Source organism: Mytilus trossulus, chromosome 1 (assembly GCF_036588685.1).
Source record: "Mytilus trossulus isolate FHL-02 chromosome 1, PNRI_Mtr1.1.1.hap1, whole genome shotgun sequence".
Taxonomy (NCBI): Eukaryota; Metazoa; Mollusca; class Bivalvia; order Mytilida; family Mytilidae; genus Mytilus; species Mytilus trossulus.
The window spans coordinates 96912239-96927929 of NC_086373.1; the positions used below are offsets into that span (position 1 = coordinate 96912239).

Here is a 15691-nt window from a genome sequence, read left to right on the forward strand (position 1 = left end):
CAAAATTGTCCAAAATCTGCTTTTCGGGTCTAGGCAGAAACGAGCTTCTCTATTTATTTGTCAATATTCACACTGAAATCTCGTTGAATATGCAGTAATGCTAGCGATGATAACCTAGCTGTCATTGTTCATTGTTGATCATACATTTGATTTCAACAGACGTAGTACACTGATAGATCACCACGGTAGCACTCGCGAGATGTTATAAACCAGTGTACGTGTTTGCCATCGAGCGACCTCCCAATTGAATTCGTCAAAATTACATACCAGGTCAGTTTCGTATGTCTCAGACAATGTTGAGATTTTTTCGTTTGTTATATTTCCTACAACACGAGAAAGCAGATACGGCACAAAGAAGCGATTTTCTGATAATACCAGATGCGACTCCACTCTCCAGTTCCATTATCATATGGTCTATAAACGCAAAATAAAATGAGACTTTCCAATACTGTTTTGGCGTGTTTGCAGGGTGAGTGGCTCTGGTAGTCCCTCAAACACATCGCCGTGGCATAATTTCAACCGATATCGAAGGGTTTAAAGCTTATGCCGATTGGTACATCTCATTCCAAACAGATAAACCATACTCTGTAAAATGTGCTCCGAAACTACATGTATCATTAGACTGAGTATAACAAATTCAAATCTTGTAAAAGATACAAGTTACAGTGTCCGATTTTGTCATGCATGATCTCCAATAAAAATTCTATTTTGAAACCAAATGCCGTTATTTAATGACATTTCATCAATCAAAAAAGTGACATTATATGTGTTTCCTTTAAAATTTGATTTATAAATTTTTAATATTGCAATAATTTTTTTTGCATGCCGAACCGATGTGCACGCAACTGCGTGTTGGGGTATAGGGAGCTACGCGCCTGTATGCAGTAGATGGACATGAGAAACACCAAGCAAAGCAGTAAGATAACTAGAAGATCAAAGAAGCTGCATAACATTTTGAGTGTCACCAGAAGGTTATCCAATATGGAAAGTTTCCATATCTTACATGTTCTTACAAAAACATACAAAATAATTATATATTCCAGTATTTTCAATTTGTCATTAAAGAAAAAAACACTGTTATTAAATATAAAAATATATTATAGATATAAATAGACTACATTCTTATCACAGGTGCTTGTACAGGTTGTGTTGCTCTGTAGGCTCTGGTAATACTTAGACACTGCCGTAAAACCTGAAAAAAGAAAACTTGAAATAAAAAAAGTATTAGATATATAATGGCAGTTAAGTTATAATTATCATTAAGACAGAAAAAATAATTTACAGCTTCACTTCTTCAATCCTCTTTATCACATTTCCATTTCAAACCCTATAAAATATATAATGAACTTAACTTCCACTTCATTTGAACCTTGGTGAATATTTAAATTGTTTGGCAATCATACCACATCTCCTTAATTTTATATTATAGATGGAATGCTATTGAATACATATCATTATTTTTTCGGAAGATTTATACCATGCCCTGTATAAGTCAATTTGAAAAACAAACTGATGAGTCAAGCAAAACATAATAAAGCTACCTTAACTACACAAAAGCCTGTTTTGGTTCTGCTTCTTATAAATGTTTAACAGCTTATCTTATTGTCCTTTTACAGCCGATTTCATTGAGTGTGTAGGGAAGAAAAACTACCCTCCTTTAAGAGTAGTCTAGTCTGACAGACAACCAATCTATCTGTCTGCAGGACTATACTACTTCGAAAGGAGGGTAATATACCTTAACTTATAATGACTTTACAGTTCAGCTAACAACCAAGCTAACTTAGGATTCTACCTTTCCCTACATACTCGAGGCAATCCGCTGTAAATAGTTGACAACAATTATAGAGTACTCACTTGTACATTTTGATAGTGAAAGAACATTTTTTTAATGGTAACCAATTTTATTGACATGTCTTTGTTTGATAATCTCTGAATAACAAATTAACTTGAACAGTAAAAAGTAACTGTAATTAACTTTATAGTAGCTAGGAAAATACTGTTGTTATTAATTCATATAAATCTCTAATTTCAAATATATATGAATAAAGTCAAGTATTTCTATCAGTCAAATTTTTATTTATCACGAAGCCAAATTAACGAGACTTTAAAAAATATCTTCTAAAAAGCAAAATTTCACATAAAGTATATATGAAGCTTAACAATTAAAACCAGTATTAACATGTAGAAATTTGCATACAAAAGATTAAAAGGCATTATAAAGAAACAAACTCTACCTGTCGTGTATCTTGTGGCAGTACTATTCCATCATTCCACATTCTTGATGCTCCATAAAATGCTGTAGATTCTTTATTGCACTTCTCATATATTTTGGCTTGGTCTTCAGAACTTAATGAATCTTTACTCTACAAAAATGTAATGGAGCTAAACAAGTAATTTAATATACACCAATAGTTTTCTTGATTTATAAGAAAGGAAACTTTATTAAATGAATGAAACAGTGGTAAACATGAAGCAACATCTTAAAAATGAAATCAAACCAAACTTTTCCTTCAAATTTTCAAACTGCCATGTATACTGTAATAGCAAAACTTTGTGTGCATTCATTGTGTTGTTTTTTTTAAAGATAAGACAAGAATGTGGGATTAATTATCAATATTTCAGTAAATGTTGCATGTAAATAATGCTATGGAAATTTAAAATGTGACTTTAATTTTGATATTACCAATTCCACAGCCATTCATGATAGTAATAGTAAAACATTTTTGTTGACATAAAGAACTGGTTTTTTTCTGTACATGTACTAAATAACTTTGACATAGAGTGCTTGGAAAAGAAGAAAATATTAATTTGATAGTTTAATGTTGATCCCATGTCATCCAGCACAGTAGATAAGCATTTGATCAATAGAACATTGAGGTGTTAGTACTGTAGTGAAAGCAGTTTTGTGTACATTCTTTATCTAGATGTTAGAGAAAGTAGAATTGAACTTTTATATAAAAAACTAGAGGCTCTAAAGAGCCTGTGTCGCTCACCTTGGTCTATGTGCATATTAAACAAAGGACACAAATGGATTCATGACAAAATTGTATTTTGGTGATGGTGATGTGTTTGAAGTTCTTACTTTACTGAACGATTTTGCTTCTTACAATTATATCTATCATGAACTTTGCCCATTAGTAACAGAGAACTATATTTGGTAAAAATTTACATAAATTTACCAAATTAATGAAAATTGTTAAAAATTGACTATAAAGGGCAATAACTCCTTAAGGGGTCAATTGACCATTTAGGTCATGTTGACTTATTTGTAGATCTTACTTTGCTGAACATTATTGCTGTTTACAGTTTATCGCTATCTATAATAGTATTCAAGATAACCAAAAACGGCAAAATTTCTTTAAAAATTACCAATTGGAGGGCAGCAACCCAACAACCAGTTGTCCAATTCATCTGAAAAATTCAGGGCAGATAGATATTGACTTGATTAACAATTTAACTTCTTGTCAGATTTGCTCTAGATGCTTTGGTTTCATAGTTATAAGCAAAAAACTGCATTTTACCCCTATGTTCTATTTTTAGCCGTGGCGGCCATCTTGGTTGAATGGCCAGGTCATCGGACACATTTTTCAAACTAGATACCCCAAAGATGATTGTGGCCTAGTAGTTTCAGTGGAGATTTTGTAAAAGATTACTTAGATTTATGAAAAATGGTTAAAGATTGACTATAAAGGGCAATAACTCCTAAAGGGGTCAACTGACCATTTTGGTCATGTTGACTTATTTGTAGATCTTATCTTGCTGAACATTATTGCTGTTTACAATTTATCTCTATCTATAATAATATTCAAGATAATAACCAAAAACAGCAAAATTTCCTCAAAATTACCAATTCAGGGGCAGCAACCCAACAACCGATTGACCGATTCATCTGAAAATTTCAGGGCAGATAGTTCTTGACCTGATAAACATTTTTATCCCATGTCAGATTTCCTCAAAATGCTTTGGTTTTTGAGTTATAAGCCAAAAACTGCATTTTACCCCTATGTTCTATTTTTAGCGGTGGCGGCCATCTTGGTTGGTTGACCAGGTCACGCCACACATTTTTTAAACTAGATACCCCAAAGATGATTGTGGCCAAGTTTGGATTAATTTGGCCAAGTAGTTTCAGAGGAGAAGATTTTTGTAAAAGATTACTTTAATTTACGAAAAATGGTTAAAAATTGACTATAAAGGGCAATAACTCCTAAACGGGTCAACTGACCATTTTGGTCATGTTGACTTATTTGTAGATCTTACTTTGCTGAACATTATTGCTGTTTACAGTTTATCTCTATCTATAATAATATTCAAGATAATAACCAAAAACAGCAAAATTTCTTCAAAATTACCAATTCAGGGGCAGCAACCCAACAACTGATTGACCGATTCATCTGAAAATTTCAGGGCAGATAGATCTTGACCTGATTAACATTTTTACCCCATGTCAGATTTGCTCTAAATGCTTTGGTTTTTGAGTTATAAGCCAAAAACTGCATTTTACCCCTATGTTCTATTTTTAGCCGTGGCGGCCATCTTGGTTGGTTGACCGGGTCACGCCACACATTTTTTAAACTAGATACCCCAATGATGATTGTGGCCAAGTTTATTTTGATTTGGCCCAGTAGTTTCAGAGGAGAAGATTTTTGTAAAAGTTAACGACGACGGACGACGACGACGGACGACGGACGCCAAGTGATGAGAAAAGCTCACTTGGCCCTTCGGGCCAGGTGAGCTAAAAATCAACTTTTGTTAGAAAATATACCTACTGCACAAATTTCCTGAGCTACAACCTGAGGTTCTGTTAGACCTATCACAGCATTTGGCCAACAAAATAGAAAATGAGGGCTGACAGCTTTACCTCCCTGGAATATAAATAAATTATTATAAAATTGTTTTAAAATGGAATAACTCTTTGCTATACATGCAGCCTATTGAAATATTTTTCTATTTGAAAGCACCCTTTGCCATTTTCTTTTTGTATTCATCATATATTTCATGTCTTATAAAATTGCCATTATAGTTGCTGACTAAAATGGAGTATACATGTTTATAGATTATTCCTACCATAATATAACTAACTGGTCCCACACCATTCCCAATAATAAATGTAATCTTTGGTACCGGACTGGTACTAACAATCGACATCAACTTTGCTTGTGCTCTTAATTTATCACCATTCTTTAATCCTAAAATACAACAAGTCTAAGAATTAATTTGAGAGATGAAGAAAAGATTACTTCTTTCAATGTGGTTATTTCTTCCTATTTGATTATAAAAGTAAACATGATAAAAACAAATCTTATTTCCAATTTCCACACCTGAATATATGCCAGTCTTAAACAAGAGTGCACACACTGAAATGTCTCGCCTTCTTTATTATACATTGATATTATGTTGATAGTCCTAAATATAAAGCCTCATTAAAACTGTCACATAAACTTAATATGAACCAAGATAACTAAACATATACCAATGAACCATGAAAATGAGGTCAAGGTCAGATGAACCATGGCAGGCAGACATGAACAGCTAACAGTTTTTCCATACAACAAATACAGTTGACCTATTGCTTATAGTTTAAGAAAAACAAACCAAAACACAAAAAGTCAACACTGAGCAATGAACCTTGAAAATGAGGTCAAGGTCAAATAAAACCTGCGCTACTGACATAAAGATCATAAAATATTTCCATACACCAAATCTAGTTGATTTATGGCATATAGTATTAGAGAGAAACACCAAATCTGAAAAACTTTACTTTGACCACTGAACCATGAAAATGAGGTCAAGGTCAGATGACATCTGCCCGCTAGTCATGCACACCTTCCAATCATTCCATACAACAATTATAGCAGACCTATTGCATAAAGTATGAGAAAAATAGACCAAAACACAAAAATCTAACTATAACCACTGAACCATGAAAATGAGGTCAAGGTCAGATGACACCTGCCAGTTGGACATGTACACCTTACAGCCCTTCCATACACCGAATATACAAGACCTACTGCTTATAGTATCTCAGATATGGACTTGACCACCAAATCTTAACCTTGTTTATTGATCCATGAAATGAGGTCGAGGTCAAGTGAAAACTGTCTGACGGGCATGAGGACCTTGCAAGGTACGCACATACCAAATATAGTTATCCTATTACTTATAATAAGAGAGAATTTAACATTACAAAAAATTTGAACTTTTTTGAATGTCGTATCTCGGAATTTTACATAGGCTAAGCTTGATTCGACTTTTAGGAGTACGCCATTTTACATTTTAATAACAACTTAGTAAAGGTAAATTTAATTGGTTTGATTTCTAAACTTAAATCCTATTGGATATTATTATGTTACTAAATTTAGGTGCTCTGGCACTATATATACAAACGTTTTACCCATTCAAATTGCTTAATCATTTAGAGAGCCACAGTCTGTTAAAGAGACTAACAAGGTAGGTGCATTTAAATGTAAGGGAGATAATTTGTCCCATTTGACTTAATTTTTACCTTTTTGGCTTCGCCACACCTCGGAAATAAAACCTGTTAATTTAATATGTAGGACTTAAAATAAAGATAGGAATAGGATTTTACTTTACATTTAAATAAGGGTTAAGATTATAATTTTGCAAATACAACTTAGGGGAATTTAGTTAAGGGTATAATTTATTGTGAATATTGTATGTGTTGTGTAGATATACTTGCGCAAATATATATGTTTTAGTGTAAATTAAAATATGAAAACTTTATCGTCTCACTGATTTAAGAAACAGAGACTCAGGTCCTAGAACCCGGAAGTAGTTTTTGTTATGTGGTCTTGGTATCTCTTGGTTTGATTTCGAGTCTGTATTACTATATTGGTATATTGAATTTATTTCAAACATATTGGCATTACTTAGGCATCGTCGTTCAAACAATCAGTCGACATTTGCGTATCTAACATAAAAAACTAGTTCATATATCGAAGCACAGACAGAAACCAACAAACATGATTGCCTCCGGTTACATTTTTTAATCAATCACTGAACCATGAAAATGAGGTCAAGGACATTGGACATGTGACTGACGGAAACTTCGTAACATGGGGCATCTATATACAAAGTATGAAGCATCCAGGTCTTCTACCTTCTTAAATATAAAGCTTTAAAGAAGTGAGCTAATACCGCCGCCGCCGTAGCCGCCGCCGCCGCCGGATCACTATCCCCATGTCGAGCTTTCTGCAACAAAAGTTGCAGGCTCGACAAAAATAAAAATGTTTTCAATACTGTGGATACCAATTTTCGTGGGTTTCATGGACACAGGTGAACTACGAACTCAACTGTTCAACAAATAACATATTTTCAATAGGCTTTGAGTACACAGATTGACAAAACCATGAAATCAAATATACACAAACATGAAAGTTTTCAGCAGTCCACGAAAAATTAATACTCACAAAAATAAATTAATGTAGGTACTCAAGTATAAGTCGATCTGCCTATAAGTCGGATGCCCTTTTCAGCTTTAAAATCTAAGGATTCAGTCTTGACTCACCTATAAGTTGGTTTAAATTGGGGTTGTTTTTTTTTGCAGCAGTATACCATTATTTTGACACTCATTGTCAGGTCTAAACAATAAAAAACACACAAGTCTGCTAAGCAAAGAATAACATTACCATAAATGTAAGCACAACTTGTGTATAGTTCTTACAAACGGAAGGTATAAGGAAGATAAGTGAACAATATATTTATACACATCTATAAAAATTGTTACCGGGTACACAGCACCAACATAGCATTCTCTTCAGTAATTGTCTTTTCAAAATGTTTTTTTTTTATTACATTGAGGAATAGATTTTGACAGCAGATTTCTTATAGTTCCTGAAATGCATTCATCATAGAAGACCTTGGTTAACCTTTAAATGTTTGTTTTGATTTATTGTGTTACTATGTTGCTGGCAAAACCATGTCCCACTGCATAAACCATACACCTGAAACTATAAATCCATTTGTACATACTTGAAACATATATAAATTACAGGCATTTAGAATTAAGAATTATTTTGTAAGAGAAAAATGGCTAATAATTTTACCATTAGTAACAGTACTATCTTCCCCATTAGTATTCTGTAGAAATATCAGTGGAATAGATCTTTCACCACACATCTGTACAAAGTGTGCTCCTTTGTCTGCTGCAGGCTCTGTCAGTTCTCCATTGCTAGCTACAATCCCCACAAGTTGTCTGTTCAAACCAAGAAATACAAGTAAGTTATAATATATATAAAAGTAATATAAGTAGTCACCATGAATTTTATATAATTTACAATTAAAACTTTTACATCTAGGAAAATTCACTAAAGAATTCTGACAGGATTTTTTTCAGATTATGCTACTGAAAACTAAATTTTACCAGAATAGGAATATCAAGTTGGAGTGCAGGAGTAAGAACTGGGACCTCTGTTCTATGTCAATTTTATTGAGTCTGAACCAAACTGCATTACTCATCATCAGGGAAGAAGAAATACAAAAGTGAAAATGTTACATATCTTTGCAATGTTAATGTGGCATACATGTATATACATGTATAAGAAAATTTTAGAATCTAGAATATAATGTATCACCTTACCCATGTACATGTGCAAATCCAGTGATCAAAGTATCACCAAACTTTGTTTTGAATTCATGGAATCTACTGCCATCTGTAATTCTTGAAATTACCTTCAAAATATTGGTTTATGAATGAATTTACACACAGAAAAATAAAATTATTTATATCATGTTTTTGTACAAGATTATCTATCAGACATATAAGACAAAATGTACTTAACAATTGTGCCTAGATAATGCTGAAGTCAGACTATTGGCAAAGCAGAGTCCTTAAATCTACCCTTTCAAATCTTGTTTTCAATGACAGAAGACATACTTTTTTCTATTCCAAGTATCAACTTAAAATAAAACCAGCAATATTTCTATTGATAAACACAAACCTTATGTTTAAAACAAATTAATAAGATTGTCTAAATACATAATTATAAGAACATGAATATACAAAAAGATGTTTTATTTTTCATCAAATGGGTACACAAAGAGTATAAAATATAATAGAAATCTTTATTAAAATGTAAAAGTAGTTGTATCATATTTTGAGAGGTCATCCCATTCCTTCTGAATTCACAGTATTCAACAAAGATACCAAGTATTTGACATTTATATGCAATTCTCAATAGATCTGTTTGATCAGCATTATGATTAGATACAAGTTATCTTGTCCTGAACATAATTCTCTTACTCTAAGTACCTTATAAATATCCATTTGATTGTCTGTATTTACAAGTCCTGGTAATTCTCCAGCGTCATACAAAGGTTCCTCTGATGTAGTTGTTGTGTTGTCATTCATTGTAATATTTAACGTAGCTATAATATCTCGACCTAATTCTAAAGCCTCAGCCTCATCTTCAGCAAAATAATCTGTACAGCCACTAACACTGTAAATTATAGAGCATAATTAAATTTCTACTGCAGGAATTATTACTCAAGCTTTAGATCTGTACTGAAAATGATGTATATTCATAACAAGAGTGCACACACTGAAATGTCTCGCCTTCTTTATTATACATTGATATTATGTTGATAGCCCTAAATATAAAGCCTCATTAAAACTGTCACATAAACTTAATATGAACCAAGATAACTAAACATATACCAATGAACCATGAAAATGAGGTCAAGGTCAGATGAACCATGGCAGGCAGACATGAACAGCTAACAATTTTTCCATACAATAAATACAGTTGACCTATTGCTTATAGTTTAAGAAAAACAAACCAAAACACAAAAAGTTAACACTGAGCAATGAACCTTGAAAATGAGGTCAAGGTCAAGGTCAAATAAAACCTGCGCTTCTGACATATAGATCATAAAATATTTCCATACACCAAATATAGTTGATTTATGGCATATAGTATTAGAGAAAAACCCCAAATCTGAAAAACTTTACTTTGACTACTGAACCATGAAAATAAGGTCAAGGTCAGATGACATCTGCCCACTAGACATGCACACCTTCCAATCATTTCATACAACAATTATAGCAGACCTATTGCATAAAGTATGAGAAAAACAGACCAAAACACAAAAATCTAACTATAACCACTGAACCATGAAAATGAGGTCAAGGTCAGATGACACCTGCCAGTTGGACATGTACACCTTACAGTCCTTCTATACACTGAATATACTAGACCTACTGCTTATAGTATCTCAGATATGGACTTGACCACCAAAACTTAACCTTGTTTACTGATCCATGAAATGAGGTCGAGGTCAAGTGAAAACTGTCTGACGGGCATGAGGACCTTGCAAGGTACGCAGATACCAAATATAGTTATCCTATTACTTATAATCAGAGAGAATTTAACATTACAAAAAATTTGAACTTTTTTTTCAATCAATCACTGAACCATGAAAATGAGGTCAAGGACATTGGACATGTGACTGACGGAAACTTCGTAACATGGGGCCTCTATATACAAAGTATGGAGCATCTAGGTCTTCTACCTTCTAAAATATAAAGTTTTAAAGAAGTGAGCTAACGCCGCCGCTGTAGTAGCCGCCGCCAGATCACTATCCCTATGTCGAGCTTTCTGCAACAAAAGTTGCAGGCTTGACAAAAACTGCATTCTGACACTTACAAAGTAATGAAAATAAAAGAATAAAGTTTGATTATATTTTGTGTTTTTTATTTAAAACAATCTTTTTTCCTTTTTTATTCAAAACAAAATTGTTTTCCTCTCCCCTAAATTTCAGCACCCAATGTAACATAATATTTGCCACTGGTTGTTATCCATTCAATTACTCAATGTGATATTTACCTTTCTTATATAGGTATCTTCATATTCTATACTTGATAAAAGTGCCAATTGTTTTTTATCATTCCCCTGAAACTGAGTGTCCTATAGAAAATATTGAAAACATACCTACAATGAAGAGTTGCTCCCCCTAGATCCTCAGCAGTGACTATTTCTCCTGTTGCAGCCTGCACTAATGGTGGTCCACCAAGGAAAATATATCCTTTCTTGTGTATCATAACAGCTTCATCTGCCATAGTTGGGACATATGCTCCTCCTGCTGTACAATTTCCACACACTATAGCTATCTACAAATAACTGAATGGATATATGAAAAGTTGTCTTGCTTTTTTTTTTGCAATAAATTAAGTAAATGGCACCAACAATCATATTAAATATTTTTTTAATGGTAATTTCCTACGACTGTTTGTTGGTCAAGTCTAGGAACACCTGTATTTATTGTTTTATAAATGTATTATATGATAGGATCTAGTTTTAATGTCCCCTACCTTGCACATATTTTATCTATCCAAAGGCAATAACTTATAAACTTTTGTGTTCTTTTTGACTTTTTCTAAGTATCTTATAAAGAGAAAAGAAGGTTTTAGAGCAAATAAAACGCAATTTCCAATATAACTAATATTTTCAAAGGGCAAAAAACTTTCAATAAAATATTTGATCAGTACTGATTAGTGAAAATTTCTGAGACATTGCCGATATAAACTTACTATACAAGTTAAAAAATAATTTGGGAAGAATTGTACACATGATTAATTTTTCAAAGGGGCACAACTCTTAACTGATAATAAATGGACAGATAGATAGATTGTTTATTAACGTCTCACAATTAATATGCACAAAAAAATATTTACATATATCATAAAAAACATAAAAAGATATTAATGCCATTCTTAAAAGAATTATATAAGACTAGCAATAAGCAAAAAAAAATTAGAGTTTTGTCTGCCATCAATCATACCAGCATGAACGGATCAAGAGTTGTATATATACATACTCTGTTTTTTTAATATTTTTTGATGATATGATAACAATACCTGTGGAATTCCCTGAGAAGACATCACAGCTTCATTATAAAATGTCCTGCCACCATCATTGAATATCTGGGCCTGTAATATAATTTGATCACAGTTAAAACAGTAACTCACCCTTCACCATATGAATTTTAAATCCTTATCATCTCAGAAATCTTCAAATATTTGTGCAATGAATATATATAGCCAGGTCATTTATCATTTAACTTACTATAGTTTTGTCTTTCCAACAGATGCAAAATTACCAATGTACATGTATCAACTACATGTTATATTAGTAGTATCACCTGCATTGTGGTCTTGTTAAATTCTGTAATTCCTTTCTGACATTAATTATAAACTAAAATCATACTGTGAGATTGTTATGATAAATATTTAATAAAAGCACCAGCAAATGAGTGTACAATGTATGTTGATGATCACATACATGACATAAGCTGCTATTCTACCAGAATCATTCTCATTTAATTGCATGTTTTTTAGTACTATATTTCTGTGTAATTGACTTAAAACATTCATTTACAATTATTAATCCACTTGTACAGTATTTATATACATGTGTTAACACACAATCATAGAAAATGAAATGCACTGATTACTATTGGGACCTGCGATGGACTATCAATATATGTGATTTCTGGGTATTTTTATAAGTTATACTGTATAGTTTGCTGATAATTGAAATGCTATTTAAACCTCTCAAAATCAAATGGGAATACTCCAAATAGGGATGGCCATTTCAGCCAAAAAAAAAAAGACTAATCTTCTCTCAGGCAGAGAAAAATGATAGCCTGTTCTGGCTCCGTTCATAAATCATATTTAGGATACAATTTTTTTTTTTCAATTTAGTTAAGTATATATGATCTTAATTTTAACTTGCAGTGAGGCGACACTTTTAGTGTGTAGTGATTTTGAGATAAGGCTCAGCAATAAAAGTGATGCTCCTTTGATTTTTGTGCATACTGATTTTGTGTCATGGATGAACATTGAACACCCTATATCATTTCTTTTCTGTCCTGGAAGAACACCCTATATCAACTCTTTTCTTTTCTTTCTGACCTGTAAAGGAAGAAATGCTCCTCCTGATTCTATCACATAAACAGTAGGAAGATGGTTCTGTTCTGCAATTTCTTGTGCCCTTAATTGTTTCTGTAGGGTTATTGGATAAACTGTTCCCCCTTTAACTGTAGCATCATTGGCTACCACTAAACACCATTTGCCATGCACTTTACCAATTCCTTAAAATATAATCAACATTTATATACCTAGTCTTGAACTTTAATTTTATACTAAAAAGATTATAATGATTTCCTCATTATCAAATCACAGCTGAATGATCATTGTCCTCCTACGTGCTATAAAAGAGGAGAAAGATACCAAAAGGCATTCTAACTCATGATCATAAGTTGAATATAACTGACAACACAATGGAAAGAAAAAAACAGTATACAAAACACAACACAATGGAAAGAAAAGAACAGTATACAAAACACAACACAGAAAACTACAAACTTGGTGCTACAATGTATAACGTACCCTGGGTATATTTCATTTTAGGAAAAGTACTCATGTTGCAATGTAAACAGTTATATGGGGATGAATTCGAAGTCCCCTATTACAAGAGAAAATCCAATAAATTTTTTTTTTTTAATCAGGAAAATTTCCCATATTTTTCATTGTACTTCATGTACTAATGAACTCAAAATCGCTCAAAAAATGTATTGTCACGTTTTTGAATTTCCGGATCTGCGCAGAAATCTACTTCCATTTCCGGTCTTGTTTGCATGAGACTTTGAATAAAATGTATATTTATCAGTCTAAGAAAGGAACTCAATACTAATTCATTTTTAAAATTTGATAGTTACAAAAAAAAGGAATTCTTTGTTTACATTGAATATGACGTCATAACTTTAATAACACCACAACTAAATCCGTAACAACAGAAACCAAATCTGAAACGTTACGGTATTTCAGTTTCTTTTTTAAAACATCTTTGAATTAAAAAAAATAATTCATACAGACTTCGTTCCCATTCACAGGTAATGCTGCCTCATATTAAAGGGTACCCAGATCAACCTCAAATCTTAAAAGACTTATCAGATCCAAAACTGTGCAATTGTATTCAGAATATTGATGATGATAAAAAAATTGGCAAGGTAGTTTAGCAATGTTATATATGAATGATAAAAGAAACAACTGTTATTTGTTTTTTTATTATCAAATTGCTGAAAATCTGGAGATCCCTCCATGCATGTGTATCCTGCATGAATAGATTACAGTGAAGTTTACATACATGTAAGAGGTTTAAAAAACATGGTTTATCAAAGTGTATTAACCAATTAAAAAATTTGAAGTGATCAATCTAATTCAAGTATTTAAAGATATGCAAATCATTTAAGAATTATTGTCTTTCATTCTATTAACTATACATGTACAATGTATATAAAAAATCACTTCTCCCTTTTCTATTTTACTAAAAAAAATAAGGAACCCTTTGTCATGTTTTTACTATTAAACAAAAATTTTGAGAAACATTTGATCAAGTAAAATAACCTCAGGGACTTTCTTATAATGCCCAGATGACAATGACTGGATAAGCATAACTAAGCCCTTATGTTTGATATTAAAAATTGTTGCTACATCATGTACATTTTGTACATGTACATTGTATTTGGAATAAAATTATATTCTGTTTTACAATCAAGAGTTTATCCTTGTACTTGTTAAAAAAAGGGACTGCTAATTATGTAAAAAAAAAAAAAGCATTTGCTAAACTTTTTTATTCATATAAATTGAATTTAAAAAAGAATAATCTAAATTTTCATAATCATTTGATTAACAGTAATTAAATATGGAAATAATAGTCTCTCTTGGTCAAGTGTTCTCTAGTAAGATATCCTAAACTACCTGTGCAAATGACAAGCAATGACAAGCAATCATTTATCAGCCAGGTATCCTTCAGGTCTTTAAAAACAGCAAAAAGGAGAGCCCTTTGGCTTTGCATTATGATACAAAAGGGGTTAGGCAATTGATTATAAATGCCAACAAAAATGGCAGCAGCAGCAACCGAGACGATAACAAATTTTGACTAATTGGTAAACCTTTTGTTCATACAGCTGCAATCTAACTATGATGGATAATAATTTAATGATGGAGTGAATCATTTGACAATAGTGGTGTGTTGTCATAAAACAGGTCACTTATATAAAGAACCCTGGTGTTAGCTACAAGATTTTTTAAGCACCTGTAATAATGCCTGCTCTAGGTATATCTCCATATTCCATTTGTAATCCTGCAAACATTGATAATTCCAAAAAGTCAGCAGCATCATCTAAGAGATGTTTTAGTCTTTCTGTAACCAACATTTTCTTTTGTTTAATGGTATGGCGCTCTATCGCCTTTTCACCACCGCCTGCTGAGGCAATTTTGGTAAATTGTTTGTGCAACATTGACAACTTTTCAAAATTTGCATTGTTTATGTTGATTGCACTGGTTTTAGAAATAGTTCCATCTAAAACTCTAAATACATTTTTCTTTTTATTATTTGATCCTGCTGTGCTTGATAAAAGTCTGGTGTTTGATATTGTTTGTATTTTACAATACGTGTGCAATGCATTATTAAGAAATGTTTGTTTAATTTGTTTCGATATGACTCTGCGAACACTCATTTTCATAATTTAACGTCAACATTGGACTTTGCCGCAAAGGAAAAATACTTGTTCAATGTTTATTCATATTTAAAGAAGACCAGGGAAACCCCGTTTCTTTAAACGTCCAACTGATTGAGATAAGGAAAAATGTACTCAGATCATTCAAACGTTT

General features: G+C 32.2%; 1 protein-coding gene across 1 annotated transcript; it reads right to left on the minus strand.

Annotated features, from left to right (window-relative positions):
- Nucleotides 1–1077: 1077 nt before the first annotated feature.
- LOC134692120 (methylcrotonoyl-CoA carboxylase beta chain, mitochondrial-like) lies at nucleotides 1078–15606 on the minus strand. Its single transcript, XM_063552544.1, has 11 exons — nucleotides 15114–15606; nucleotides 12929–13107; nucleotides 11873–11944; nucleotides 10947–11125; nucleotides 9269–9455; nucleotides 8597–8688; nucleotides 8064–8212; nucleotides 5065–5186; nucleotides 4767–4862; nucleotides 2235–2363; nucleotides 1078–1192 (listed from the first exon to the last, which is right to left on the minus strand). Exons 1-11 carry the CDS (start codon nucleotides 15541–15543, stop codon nucleotides 1115–1117), a joined length of 1713 nt encoding a protein of 570 aa, XP_063408614.1. The 5' UTR covers nucleotides 15544–15606; the 3' UTR covers nucleotides 1078–1114.
- Between the last annotated feature and the right edge of the window lie 85 nt (nucleotides 15607–15691).